Source organism: Uloborus diversus, chromosome 4 (genome assembly GCF_026930045.1).
Source record: "Uloborus diversus isolate 005 chromosome 4, Udiv.v.3.1, whole genome shotgun sequence".
NCBI classification, from domain to species: domain Eukaryota; kingdom Metazoa; phylum Arthropoda; class Arachnida; order Araneae; family Uloboridae; genus Uloborus; species Uloborus diversus.
The window spans coordinates 150272989-150288347 of record NC_072734.1 but is presented as its reverse complement, the minus strand read 5'-3'; the positions used below and the strand labels follow the sequence as shown (position 1 = coordinate 150288347).

Sequence of the window (15359 nt, the reverse complement as noted above, 5' to 3'; positions counted from 1 at the left end):
AAGATCGTCAGCTGAATGAACAACTATCGGCTGTCCTAAGCAAGCAAAAACTGAAACTTCAGCAATTTTGCTCATGGTTTGCATTGAGAAAGGCAAAACCAGTAATGGTAAAGATTACCTGACGTTTTTGAATCAACTGAGTGAAGAAATAAGGAAAAAAAAACCTCCTCACTAGAAAAAGGAAAGATAAGTAGTTACAGAATAGTTACTGCTACTTTCTACGTAACTAGTAAATGAAAACGATGATCAAGTTGGATGGGTTATGCTCAAATTGCTTCTCCACCTATCGTATTCACCAGTCCCCCTCCCCCTCAACGAGTGCTGACTTTTTTTGCAGATATCAAAAAAGTGCTTCAAGGGAAGAAATGTGCCTTGAATAAAGATGTGGTTGTAGAAACTTAGAGCGAAGGGTAACGTTTCTGGAAAAAGAAAAACGTATCGAAAAGTCGTAATATCGTTGGAATGAATGTATCAACTCTTGAAGTAGAGCATCTTGATGAAGAAAGTTCTCTTTTCCCTTTCGTGAAAATCGGCCGCTAAATAAAGGGAGATGTTCGTGCAATGAACGTTGCTTTGAAATAATCAATATCATCTCAATACGTGCAAAAATGTCATTAAAACTGAATTTGTCGTAATTCATTTTGTTTCAAGGAAAAACAAAAACGCAAATGGGTGTTTATTCGGAATTGTTGAGCTTTTTGAACTAAATTAAACAAATGGAAATTACCGCACCAATTTCAAAATAATTGTTTTTGGAAATAAGTAAAGTGCTTAATACTCTCTAAAAGCTCCTGAAGGAAGAGAGGTGAATGGGATATGGAAATCCTTTTCGAGGAACAAGTTGTCGTCCCATCCCTGTGTTACCTACGAAACAATTACGGAGGAGAGGGGGGGGGGGAGTGATGTGTTTTTCCGGAAGCAGGAAACTGACCTGAATCTCGTTTTCTAGCTCCTTTGGGAATTTCGAGGGGAATGGTCAGAAATAATTTGTTCCACAACAAAAATAATAAAGCATCGCTTTTATGAAATTTTTGCTGGAAGTATTTGTGCATTTCGAGAGTGAATTCGTCCTGGGGTGGTCATTTAACGTAGGATCAGGTCATTAAATTAATAGGGGAAATTCTGTCCCATCTATTTTGGTCGTTTGGAGAGGTGGTTGATTGGAGAGGGTTCACTGTATTTGAAACAAAAACCCAAAGAAAAAAGTCTTAACTTCTCAGCAATTCATATAGTATATCCTGAAGTAAGCAACAATTCAAACCAGTATGCAGACGAATACTGATTGGTTTTCGGTGTGGAATGGTTTTGGTTCAAGGAGGGGGAGGCACAGTCGAGCGTTTTGTCATTACGCACGACTGTTTTCTCCCAAAACGTAATGCAAAGAGTCAAACAAAAATTATTTACTAATATACTCGATAAGAAATGTTTCCAATTGATTTTTGTCTCCAATTATTCTGAAGTTGTGCCGCAATCAAATGTCTTTTCAATTGTAAAATCTTAAAAAGTTAATGCCAAAGTTCAAACCAAGATTAGTGTATGGTATGGGTGTACTTCAGTTGAAAAATTGTATTGATAAGTTTCTCGCCTGCATTCGTTTCAACGGGGGTGGCGGCACGATGGAATATTTTTTTGCATAAGCATGACTGCTATTTTGCAAAAAGTAATGCAAAGCATCGAGGAAATCCGAAAAGAAAGAGGAGGGGGGGGGGGTGCATCTATTGTATTTATACTTGAGTATTACTGTTATCCTCATATATATAGTAGCCAATGATCGAGTAACCCACGAGTTTTAACGATGAAACTAGCGCCACGACATGATAATTTTATAATATGTTTTGATAATGTGTAACATGCAGGGAAAGGCTTTATTGTGGCAAGGCTGAACTCAATCCGGTAACTTAACTGTTTTACTGGTAAGGTGTCATTTCAGGGGGTTGAAGAAACGAAAAAATGGTCAACAATGAATGATACCTACTGGGGTTGAAGGTTAATTCACTGGAGTTAGGGTTACAATTTCAACTGTCAAAATATCACCAAACATGCAATGGCTTCGTTCAAATGTAAATGAGTAGAAGCAATTTTCACCCGTCATACCTTGACGGGCGACTTTCAGTATCTATAAGATTGTTAAAGGGAAAGAAAGTTGGTAAAGGAAATGTCTTTCAAGTTGTCAGTATAAGACCCTTTCTTCCTTTACTTTTGTAACTAACACTCTAACACTTTATGGAGTTTTATTTTAATTGTAGTTCTGATTAGTGTTTAGTACCAGTTTTTGAAATGGGAAAGGCTACTGTCGCATAATTCTAAAGCATTCATATTCATTGGTGCCATTTTTCAGTCGGAAGGATGAAAATCCGCCGAAAGTTTCGGCGGCGGATTTCCGTTCCTCAATTAAAAGTCTTACTTTCCTTCAATTATTTGTTTATTTTTTTTTCTTCTGGAAATAGTTTATATGGGGAAAAAAAAAAAAACTAAATGATAGAGAAAAAAAAAATCTTTTAAATATCTCAGAGGTTCATTTGGCGAAAATTGAGACCTTTCAATTCATAAATCTTCCACAAAACTGCTAACTTTAAAAACGGACTTTTCAAATGTCTTCTAGTCTTGATTTAATTAAGCTTTAGTTGCACTAAGTAAACATTTTTAATGAATTTTTTTGAACTCTTTACCTGAGATGAAATAAGTGTACACGAAAAAATAGTAACGCAAAAATATTTTTTTAGAATTGTCTGCCTGTAGTATTGGGTAAACGCGATATGATAAAAAGCTCGTGTTATTTCTTTAGATTAGTTGGTAATATCCGTTCCCATCGTTGGAACCTATGTACATTTGTGTCGGAAATGGTTGACTTGAAGAAATCTTTTGCTATCCTTCAGAGTTGTTTTAAACTCCCGGAAATTGCGGTTTTAACTCCGGAAATTAATGTTCGAGACTTGCAATATATTTAAATAGTGAGAATGAAAACCTATCTCAAATATGTGTTTGCAAAATATAGCAAACATGTATATTTTAAGTTTAATTTAATATTTTAGCTGCAAAGTTTTTTGTTGAGTGTAAAAATAAACATATTGTAATCTATGTATATGTCTTTTTGATGTGGCGGTTTTTTTCGTTATATTTTGTTTTTCATTAATGTAAAATTGTTAAAAATTATATTTTTCGAAATATGTGGGGATATTGCGAGGGTTTTCCCGATTTTTTTATTTTAAAACATTGCTATCAAAATTATAGAACGTTTGAGCATACAAATTTTTTTTGTAGAAATAAAAAGCAAAAATGAAATAAAATAATAAATTACATACATAAAAAAAAAAAAAAAAAAATAATAACATTAAAAAAAAAAAAAGAAAATCAATAACACCTTTAGAGTTCGCACTTTCATTTTTTTTACCAGCAAATTGTTTGGAAATTTTATGCTGAATGCGCTTCCATAAAAATTATCATTTCAAAGTTACTTGCTTTTGCTTCAGAAAGGGCTTTCTATTAGTCCTCTCGTTTAAAAAGCTGTTTATTATTTTATTTTGTAAGGAGGGGAGGGCGATAATCAAAAATTTTCCATTGCAACGTATAAACTTGTATTGTTGACAGAGTTGCATCATGAATTTTTGAGAACCTTCATCCCCAGATCGAAAATAAGTGAAGTTTTAGAACGCAAGAGGAGGGAACTCTGTGCGCCATTTAAATTTTAGAGCCATTATAAAGTACAGGACGATCTATCCCACATTTTGGTTCTAAGCAAGGGTGCCCACCTAGGGAAAGGGGGGGGGGGGAGTCATGGCGCCCCCCCATGCCATAATTTTTTAGGGGGTTGTTTTGAAGGGTAGTTTTTACTTTTTTTCGGCGGGGGGAACGTGCTTTTGAGGGGTTCTTCGCTCGATATTTAGGGGGGGGGGGTTCCCCTGCTCTTAGGGAGCGAGGCACCCTTGGCTCCAAGAATGCTTTGGATGTTTCGCTACGACGGCTTTAGGGTTCGTTACTGACAAATTGATTTCACATTTTTCACTATTAAGATTAAAATCGGGGAATATCAAAGGAAAAAGAAAAAAAAAAAAAAAAAAAAAATTCGATAAGTAAAAATTCGCGCAAATGATTTTACCTCTACTCTAACTGGGAAGAAGGTACATGAATGAATATTGCAAAATTAGTAAATAACGTTTTCAAAATAAAGAACATAAAAAAAAAGGAACAATAAGGACAAAATCCTTAAAAACCACCCCACAAGAAAATGACGTTTGCTAAAGGGAAAAGAAAAGTTCTTTTAAAACTTCCTTTTAAGCAGTATTTCGGATTTTCTTTTCGCAATAGAAAAAGGCCCCCACGATCATATGGGCCCCCACAACCATGGGGGCCCCGAAGCCGGTTAAAAAATGCGGGAAGAGAAAAAAGGCCACAAATTAATTTATTTCCTCTAGTTCTACGTAATATCTTAAATATTTGCATGCAAGAGTAATGCTATGTTTAAAGTAATGATAAACTAAGCTTTGTAAAAAGCAGTAGCGAAATTAGATTTGGGAGCTCTTTTCTCTATTACAGATCTATGTAATAATTACATAATTATCTGCATTTTTTAACCGGCTTCGGGGCCCCCACGATCATATGGGCCCCCACAACCATGGGGGCCCCGAAGCGGGTTAAAAAATGCAGATAATTATGTAATTATTACATAGATCTGTAATAGAGAAAAGAGCTCCCAAATCTAATTTCGCTACTGCTTTTTACAAAGCTTAGTTTATCATTACTTTAAGCATAGCATTACTCTTGCATGCAAATATTTAAGATATTACGTAGAACTAGAGGAAATAAATTAATTTGTGGCCTTTTTTCTCCTCCTTTTATGAATAAATTGCTTTTTTTTAACCACATTAAAAAAAATAATACCAAAGTCACTATCTTCCGACCTCGGTGTGTTAGCTGAAGTGCGGCTTTGAAATTAAGAGCTAAATAAATTATTGACAGTACTAGTAACCCAGAGATGCCATTTATTTTATTTTGCGCAAGAACCAGGTATAGCTCATGGGTGGGTTGGCATAACGTGGGTAGTTGTTACGCCACATCTAGTATGTTTGAGATCTTGTCTTGAGATACTGGTTCTGTGGTCACATAACCAAAAGAAAACAGCATCGGTCAAGTTGGAATTGTGGTGTCTTGAGGATATTTCCGCTCTGTTGAGGTAGGTGTTTCATCTGTCTTAGTTCAATAGGCCTCCCACTTCATTTATGCCATTGTGAGATGCTAATTTCTTCTGATTGCTTAGTTTTAAACCTTATGTTGTAAGATAGTTGATTTTTGCTTAAGAGAGTAGTGCTGAAGGAAGGTAAAATGATTAGTTTTTCATTACCAAATGTGCTTTGGATGGATAAAATCAATCAAATCTAATTGAGATGGAAAATTTGAGGCATTCCAGTGTTCTAAAATCAAAAATCATTTTCTAATTCCACTTATCTGAAAACTCTTATCGAAAGTTTTGTTTGATGTAGAAGTTTCGAACAGTGGCTTAACTAGTCGATGGTTTGTGTGTGTGTGGGGGGGGGGGGGGGGAGGCCTAGTTACGACACTGGTTTGGAATATATTTTTAACAAATGTAGTAATTAAAAAAGAACAATAGATTTTATCACTTGAGAAGTAACTTGACCTAAACTGTTGGTAATGATAGAAACTAAAAAATCTGAAACTTCACCATTCTTGGGTTTCATCGTCTTTCATACTTTTCTTCAGAAAATGCTGAATTTTAACTAGTTTTCCAGCTTTTTCCACCCCAAGATAGTTTCTACGCTTTGTCCATATGCTTACGCTACCATATACTACGAATGCTCAACCTTTTCCCTAAAAAATACAATAAAACCCACATTTGTTTGGGTTTAAAAAAAAAAAAAAAAAAAAAAAAAAAACCCGAAAAACTCTGGATCCATGGGCTTTAAAAAAAAAAAAACGTTTTTTTTTCCAACCCTGAAAAGTGTGCGATTCTCGCTGTCTTGCGCTCTATCGGGAACCTTGGGTGGAGGGGAAGGGGGGGGGGATGCGAAAAGCAAACTGACAAGGGGCCAGTCTTGGCTATCGGCAGCCCTGATGATGAAACTCTTAGCATATGAGCATTTCATGTGGTATTTATTGGTGTAGAGTGCTTTTTTTAAAGTTTTCCTTATAAAATTTAGTGAACAATGCTTGTCTTTATTTTTTATTTATTTTTATTTTTTAGCTCATTTCACCCTTGACTGGGTTGTCTTATACCCTAGATGAATTGACTTCTGCGTTCAAACGATTTGTAATGTTTACACATGTGGCTATGTCACTTTTGGTACTGTGTTGTTGTATTTAAATAAATAAACTACAAAAAATGTTTGTAAAGTGCACCAGAAATATACATTGGAGTGTCACATACCTTTGATTTAAAACCAGGACAGTATGAAATTGCACTTCTCAAGACAATCCTCGGAATAATGTTTATTACTCCAATTAAGTACCTATAAAGAATTGCATTCAAACGTATTTGGTGTTTGACGATATCTTATTCAATACATTTTTGTTGCCTAAAAAAAAAAAAAAAAAAAATCGAGTAAAGAACAAGTCTTATGCGAAGCCCCGATATTTGCTCCAGTAAATCGTGGCTTCTAATCACACTTATTAATGATTAAAAGCCATGTCCAATGTCCAAAATCTACATGGTACGGATAAAATCTAGTGCTTTTAGCTTGATAATCTTAATTCAAACTTACAAGCGTCAGGCGAAGATCAGGTCAAAACTAAATCAGAACTTGCATTTCAGGACATTGTCTGAATCAGGAGAAGCTTTTTAAAATCAGGACATCTAGACACCCTAAGCTGTATGTATCCCACCTCACCTATTACGTTGCAAAAAAATCACCTCACTAGTAATTATGGGTTAAATTGCATGCTTTCGTTTTGTTCAGGGAAATCACTTACAAATCATTGGAAACTCGGCATCGATTTTCACCCAAATTAGAAGAAGTTCAGTTGATCTTAATTCTTAACATCATTAATGACACGTTTAAAAATAACTAAATTCTGTGTCTTTGAGGTAAGCTCTTTTAACCTTAACCAGCAGGCATTGAATTTTCACAATCTCGAGTCAAGCAATTTTTTAATATCAATTTTACTTTCGTTTACCTGTAAGAGCTATAATGTAAGCAACTTTTAGCTGACGCATAACTTATGTACTTTTGGCCGAGTAAAAATCACGAGTAAAACCACGTTAAAAATTGCTTAAATCGAAATCCCGTAAAACTTAATGAGTGTTGGTTGTTGGATACAAATGAGTCAAGTTACACCTGACTTCACTACAGACTAAAGTCAACTCTCGATGACTCTCGAGTTATAGGAAGTTCTCACAACTTTCCCAAGAGTTTGGGACTCAACGTTAAACTTCGAGGAAAAAGAATACTCGAATTATAAGGCTTCGAGTTATCGCGAGTTGACTGTATGTATTAGATTTTTTCGCCTTAACTCCTTACTTTTGGGACTGACAAGTACGCTGTTTTTGGCTTAACTGTTTTTGTTTTGGCATGGACATTAAGTAAACCAATTTCTACTTGAACTATCAACTGGCGGTATGATTACTTAGGTACCCATTTCATTCTTCATAGATTACTTTTTGTGTAGCGGCATCATACGTGTTCCACATTTTGACTACAATCGATCGTAAATTACTCCCAAGTAAAACCTGGGTGTTTTTTTCCTCGTTCTTTTCAAAATTCTCCAATTGTGATTCTAATAGGGAACATGACCTTGGCTCATTGACTGCCAAGAAATTGTTGTAAACTTTCTATTGCGGTGTTTATAGATTTTACTGCAATGCAGTATTTAAATTTTTTCTGGGTTTGAATTTCTTTGTTTCTAATGTATTTTAAGATCTTTTTTTTTTTTTTTTTTTTTTTTTAAGTAGCAAGAGAAACGACTGACACTTCGACTTCAAAAGGCCCGTCGAGAGGCCATGTCAGCCTAGTCGGAAACTTAGGACTTTTAGCTATCCCGGTCCCCATAAGGACCCGGATCGCAATCGTAGAAGTATATGTTTTATATTTTTTATGGGGGAGGGGAGGGGCGAAGACCAAACTGACAAGGGACTCGCCTGGGCTCTCGGCTGCTCTGCATTCCTTGCGTCGCTCATGGAAATTGCCGACTGGTTCTTTTTGATGCCCTTTTTACTTATGTTTTTTTTAACATTAATGTTTATGAAATGCATCGAAAAATAATATTGTCTTTATTAAATCAAAAAATGATAGTAAATGACTGGGCAAAAGATGTCTCTTATAAAAAATAAAATTTCGCCCGAAAAAGTTAAAGGAATTCTTAAATATTCCATATAGTTCTTCTATTTTTAAATGCAATATTTATTTATTTTTTAAAATTTTAATAATAGTTTCCATTATGATTAAAATTGCTGAGTATTCAAGAAAGTGCTGATTCAAAGAAATTGCTTTGTTCAAGAATTTAGCTGGATCTTACCACGTAACAGTTGGCAAATGTTGAGGAATGTTTTGCTTCATTTATTCATTATAATTATTCTTTAAATCAAGCTACGCGAGGAAATTTCATCAACCGCGTCTCTTCAGCGCCAGTACTATTAATTATGTACGGCCTTCTATCCTATGCCATGCGGTGACAGCCATATTATCAATAATAGGTAGGAAATCGTATAGGAAAGTACTCTGAATAGTTGATGAAGAAATGAGTTAATTCAATAAAATCGTAGTTTTATGGAATGCCTGTTTATTTGTCAGCACATCGAAATGAGTACTTACAAAAAGTAGAGTGGGGAGACCAGCCCCTGCTAGAGTGCAGTTGGGCCCCTTTGTTGAAATGAGGATGAGCGCAGATGGTGCGTAAGGGAACAATTGGACAACACCCACATGTGCCCGTGATTAACCGCGTGAAAATACTACACGAGAAGAACTTGCAGATGTAGTAGAAACTTTTGGGACGCTTTTCGTACTAATTTAGTGATACCCAACCTACAGCCTGCGGACCATATGCAACTCGCGAAGCTGATCAGTTTGGCCTGTTTTGTTCAATGCTTCAAATCGAAAACCTTAATTTCTCGCAATGGCACAAATTTAGAGCCAAATATTCAAAAATTGATTTCTGGAACTCATATATAAACTTTGCATTGATAAAATAAGTATCAAGTAGTGATGACAACAGTTCTTGGTTGGTAATTGTCTTTCTTTTTCTTGTTTTTCTATGATATCTAGAAAAAAATGAAGCATTTTAAAGTTTTACATGTTTTCTGTCCCGCGAGATCCATCTTAATTTAATTTGCGACCCTCATGTAAAGAAAGGCTGGGCACTACTGTTTGAAGCAATAGAAGTTTTTTTTTTTTTTTTTCGAATAATCGGATACCAAATTTGTCGTATAAACCTGCAGCTCTCGAAAACCGACCCCTTGTTTCATAAAACTGGCCAGACGCTTGAGTTATTTTTTAGCTTTCGTATTATTTAGTATCAAAAGCCTCCTTAAAAGCCAGCAGGAAATGGGGCGTTCATTTTTCCTTCTCTTGCCAGCCGGCCACGAACTATATATAGAGCCGAAAGGAACCTGAAATTTCTTTTCGATGCGAAACAGACTCTTTCCGGACTATTGATTACGAGCATGAAAGAAAAATTGTTTATTTTGCTAAAAGGGTTGTGAAGAGGGTGGTCCGAGAAAAAGTTAGAAATCAAGGAAAAGATTTCGAAAACCCGACTCGTTCATCATATTTGAATCCGGAAATTATTCCTTGTTGGCTTAGAGGCGTTGTTGTTGACAAAAATTCTCCCTTAAAAAAAAATAATTTTTTTTTAAACATCCACTTTGGTGTCTAATGTTAATGTAAATTTCTGTGAAATTATAAGAAGCTGTTTTTTTTTTTTTTTGCTGGTTTCTTAAGTTGTAGAGTTTTTATAATCTGGCAATTTAACTGGGAATAAAATGTTTAGGATTATTTTATTGAAGAAGACCTTATTATTATTAATTATTGCCAGGCGCGCATCAAGGAGGACAGATGGGAGACAACCCCAACAACCCTTGATTGTAACACTATTACAAATCATAGTCAAGTTAGTTATACGCACCTACGCATGTGAGGATTGTTCTGACAAAGTCTATCCCCCCCCCCCAAGGAAAGTTTTGGCTGCGCTAGGGATTATTACTATATTACTTAATTTGTATCAAGTAATTGTGGAAACCATTTCGATAGGTAGCAGAAAAATATAACTCCATCATTTCTCGTTGGTAATTGTGCTATCATAATATGATTGTTCATTGATGAAAAGCTAAATGATTCACAATTATGTAAACTTCATTTCACACACACGCACACACTTGAAACAATTTGGTATGAGGATTTCACAAAGAAGTGTTTGGTCTTTTATTTGATGAATAATTCAAAGTGTAATTAGATCTACCAGTTTGCATTTGTTTACTTCGTAATGGGGTCGTTTCCAAAATTTTAGAAGTATTTTTTTTCTGAAAGAGCATGCTTAAAAACATAGGACCTGACCATTTTCTAAATAATTTGTTTAAGTTTAATATTTAAAAAAAAAAAAAAATACTTAAATCGGCGCTCTTTCAGTGTTTATGCTTCTGTCCGATGACATCACAAATGATGAAATGTCATTCTGTGTTGCCATTCACAGAGCAAAATATTTAATTCGCATCTTTACTCACGTGTATTGGCAACGATATGGTTGATAGCAAGCTTAGAGCGCAATTTTAATTCGCTTCTTGATTATCATAAAGTTGAATCGCGGTAGAAAGATGCGGCAAAGTGCATCATTTGTGACGTCATCAAGACCACGCCTTGTTTCAAAAATCAGACATTTAAAAAAATAATTAAAAAATAACTGTTGGGAATAACTGTTGGGAACCCAGAAAGTATTTTCTGGGTTCATGTTATTATTTTTTTGGCTTATTCTATCAATTTCAGTGACAAAAAGTACTACTTTTGACTGAAGGAAACAACCCCATTGGTTTGATTTATAATTCTTTTATTTGGCTGTAGTTGTTCCATCTTGCATAGATTTAAGAAATAGAAGATGTTCTATAAGAAGATAAAATACTGCATTTGGACCTGAATATTAAGTTGAATTAGAGCTGAGAATCCTTCTTAACTGGGTGAATTTTTGCGCTTATGAAGTTTAATTTTACTTCCAAATTAATCTTTTTTTTTATATGGCTCTCCAGAAAGGATGAAAAAGCTAAGCTGCTATACTGCCGTGGGAAGGTAAAACGCAGTAACTGAGTTTTTTTTTTTTTTTTGAATTTTTGTCATCGATTGTCTTGGGGTTTATTGTGCAAACTTGCTTATTTAGTTTATGCTGACGATAAACCAAGGGGGGGGGAGTCAAATTCCAACTTTTTCCAATTGTTAGTATGGAATTCAAAACGCGTTTCTTCAAATATCTCAAAAACTCATTTCTGCAGATACTGCACTTTTCTTCTCCACGGCAGTGTAGTAGCAAGGAGCAATAAAACCAAGAAGGTAATACAATCCGTAAAGATGGCAAAATGGTCGGGGGGTATTCAGTTCAAGTAAATTCAGTTTATGTTTTAAAATTTCAATTATGTTTAGTAATTGGTGTGTTTGAATTTATACCAAGGCGAAGGAAATTATAATAGTTTCTACTATAGGAAAATCCCAGTGCCTTTAATGTTGTTAACCATCAAATTTTTCCTGTTTTAATGTGAAATTGTTTCATGACATCTTTAGACCTTTATAGTTATCACGTCAAAATATCACTATTAAGAGTTTTGAATTCAGGAGGGGGGGGGGGGCAATGAATGCCTGCATCAATCAACGTCAGCGCATTTTCATGAGCATTTAATGTATTGATTTTAAATGCGTCATCGCCGTTGTTATCATTGTATCTTCGCAATGTATTACACAAAATATGTATTGTTTTTGTTTCATGTAGTGTTAATGCGTCTCAGATGTTCTGCTATTTATATTGCTTGCTGTATGATATTGTTTATCATCAAATGTATGAGATGTGCGTGTATTTTGCAGTGTATGTTAATGATGTTTGTGTGAATATCAATAGAACGTGACAAATCGAATTTATGTCTGTCAGCTGCTCAGTTGCTCGTTGAAGAACGAATGCATTGAGTGTCCTAATAAAATTGCCTAAAAAATTGTGCTTGTGCTGTCCTAATCAGTCCATTTTTGTCATCCAGACGCTTGTCATTTGTCTAACTCTTCTCTCTCCGGTTCAAGTGCTGTATTAAGAACGATCTTGTTTCGGAGATGTGAATGCGAGCACGGCTGGCTTGCTTTTGATCCCTTCCCCCCACCTTTTATGTAATCGCACCCTCCCACTTGGCCTCCCCCGCAACACACTCACACATCCGACAGCAGTGGGAATCCTTTGCCGCGCGTCTGAAGTTCACGGCCTCCCCAACTCTGTCGATATTGTACTTGCAAAAGGAAAAAAAAAAAAAATAGAGAGAAATCAAGCCCGGAAGCCTACATTTCTCAGGGTGCTTCTGTGATAACAGGGTCAATATTACAAAAAAATTTTGACATTTTTTTCATGTTACAAATAATGTTATTTCGATAGACTATTTTTATTCCATTATCCAAAACGTTCAGAACAGCGCTTCTTAACCCTTTCTGGCCTTTAACTAACGAGTAAAATTAGTTAAAAAATCTTGACCCAGTTTTGCCCTAGAGCCAAAACATGCGAATAGTTAGAAATAAGTATGCGTTTGTGGAATAAATGTGTCATGATATTTATAATTTTTTTTTCCGAATCTTTTTCAATGGCATTTTAAATTTTTCGTGTTTTAAGTCTTTTGTTGATAAAGCGTAAATTTGATTTTTTGAAACTAGTTTAGATAAATTATGGCTGCAGTTGTTTGAACATGGATGTTACAGAAATTGCAGTCAAGTGTTGTATTTTGGAAGTTGTCAGAGTTTTAGAAATTGAAAATTAACTCAGATCGAACTTCCGTAAAATAAATCTCAATTCAGAGATGGAAATCTTATTTCCCTCTTGGATTTGATTTGTGAATGAATTCGAAAGTAGGGCTGCGTGATTTCGATTTGACGTTGAACATTTTCTTATTCCGACTTTTAAAACCATCATGCTACTCGCAATTGAATATTTTAAAGAAATTTACTCCACATCCCGTATTCTTGAAAAGAGATTTTTTTTTATTACCAAATATTATTTCGTTACCGATTTGCTTAACCTAAAGCCCTGTTGCTTGACCTAAAGCCTAAATAGTTTAATTTAAAGCCTAAATCAAGTTCATTATAAAAGTTAAAAGATAAAATCAATGTATAAACATTTGACGTTGTATTGTTTTGTTCAGTGCAATTAATATTTGAGTTTAGAAATAAGTGCTAATTTAAAGAAATGATGGTTTCTAGTAAAGGTATGTAATTGAAAAATGTAAGGGAAAACTTTAGTATTCCACGCTTGAATAATCGCTCTTATTAGCTCTTGCACCTGAAGCTGTACTCTCCCATTTCCACATTAAACATTTGTCGCGTACAGAATTTGACAATTGAAGCACCTAGAAACAAAATGGTATAAGTGACAAATTAGGAGAAGGTGGAAGGAACTCAACACATTTCCGGCAAGAGCTGGAGCGCCCCGATCTTACGTTTTTGGAGGGGGGACATTTTCAATTTCCTGAATGAAACTCTGAATTTTGCCGAATGATGAAATATGAGCGAAGCTACATTATAATTAAAAAAAAAATTAAATGAAACTATGCCATGCTGTCTTCAAATTTGTCAAATCTTCAGACATAATTTGCCAAACCAGGAAAATTTTGGGTGGTCACATTGACCTTCAATCGGGGCACCCCTGAGCAAGAGATGGTACTAGTAGCCCTGGTAGGTGCTTCTATCTGGCTTGTCCCGATGGGAGGTCAGAAAGAGTAATAGTAACATCCCTAAAATGTCCTTATTCGTAGGAGGTTGTTGACGAGTCGTCAAATTTGGAGATAATATTGAAACAATGCGACTGTTTTTTTTTTTCTTAACTTTTAAAATTTTTATAATGCAGAATTCTTGTGAGATGGAATGTCTGCTGCTCGTATTTTGTAATTCGGTTAAATTCGGAAGTTCGTTTGGCAAATTGAGAATTTCATCCCTCCCACAAATTCAAGTTCGAGGCGCCTCTGGCTGCTTGCTATACATAATCATTTGGAAAAACTTTTCAATGAAAGCGCACCTATGGTGTGAACTTTTTCACTCTTTACCGAAAACTTAAAGAAGTCCTCTTACATCCCTTTACTTCTCACTGCTTCGATTTGTCGAAATCAGAGTAGGCACCACTAAACGGCGGCTCTGTTTATACGCATGTCGTGCTTAATAAAGCATAAACCCGAAGCAGTTAGTTCTTTCGTTTTGTTTGTTAAAAAAAAATAATGTCAACACAAACACGACATCGACACATGCGCAACTGCAATGGAAGATGTGTGAGGGTGTGGATTTCAGACGATCCTTCTATCGACTGAGAAGAGAGAGAGAGAAAAAGAGAAGGGCTTCCCCTCTGTGTTCCAGCGAGTCTGTCAGGAGAAGAGAGAAACGAAGCCTTCTCTCTCTCTCTCTTTGGCGTGGCTTTTTCGACAGAATTTCCTGTCTGTCTCTCTCGCTGCGTCGTTTTTCAGACCGCTTCTCTGCCTCTGATGAGAAGTGAAAGTCAGGATGTATCGCCGGTTGTGTGGCGGAAGGTATCGTTGAGCGCGGTGCGAACGAGACGCCAACAAAACGTCTCGTTTTCGAGTTAGATGGCTCGTATATGTGCATGACAGGCGACTGGATGTGTGTGTATGAACAGTGCTGCCCGATTCATTGGAAATTGGTGATTACTATAATGTTTCCCCGTTTCAGCAACAAGAAAAGTGCTGCGTCCATCGGCCGGTCAGAGAGCTTCAGGCAGAGGGTGAGTAATCTTTTTTTTTCTTTTTTTTTCTCTCTCTCCCAAAAAAAGTTGGCTCATCGATTCATCTCAGAAAGAATTCATGCCATGTGCACAAGAATCTTCATTTTCCTGTTCTTTTTTTCTCTCTTCTCTCCCTTTTTTTGGCAGCGAAAATTCTAGTTCGATTGAATACTGCATCAAAAGCTGTGGATTTTCTTGTAAGTAGGTATTTTGCTCTTCGAAAAACCGTGAAAAGTTGATTTTCCCGCAAAGCATCTCAATGCAAGGTTTTATTTATTTTATTTTCCTCTTTTTTTATACACAACCAGGATTTCGAATTTTTCCATGTGTGGGGGGGAGGGGGGAGGGGGCAAAGGGTATGAATTCAATGGAAATTATACCAAAAACAGCTAAAAACCACGTCCACTTACATGCAAATACATTGATTTCCCAAAAGGTCAGGGTAAAGGAGCAATTGATCCCCCCCC

The 15359-nt window shown here is 35.7% G+C and overlaps 1 protein-coding gene across 1 annotated transcript in view; it reads left to right on the top strand.

Moving 5' to 3' along the window:
• LOC129219901 (rho guanine nucleotide exchange factor 11-like) overlaps positions 1 to 15359 on the top strand; it is a 116416-nt gene that overhangs the window by 54059 nt on the left and 46998 nt on the right. Inside the window, exon 22 of the mRNA XM_054854216.1 lies at positions 14841 to 14892. Within this exon, the coding sequence (XP_054710191.1) occupies positions 14841 to 14892 (52 nt within the window). The remainder of the gene's footprint in view (positions 1 to 14840; positions 14893 to 15359) is intronic.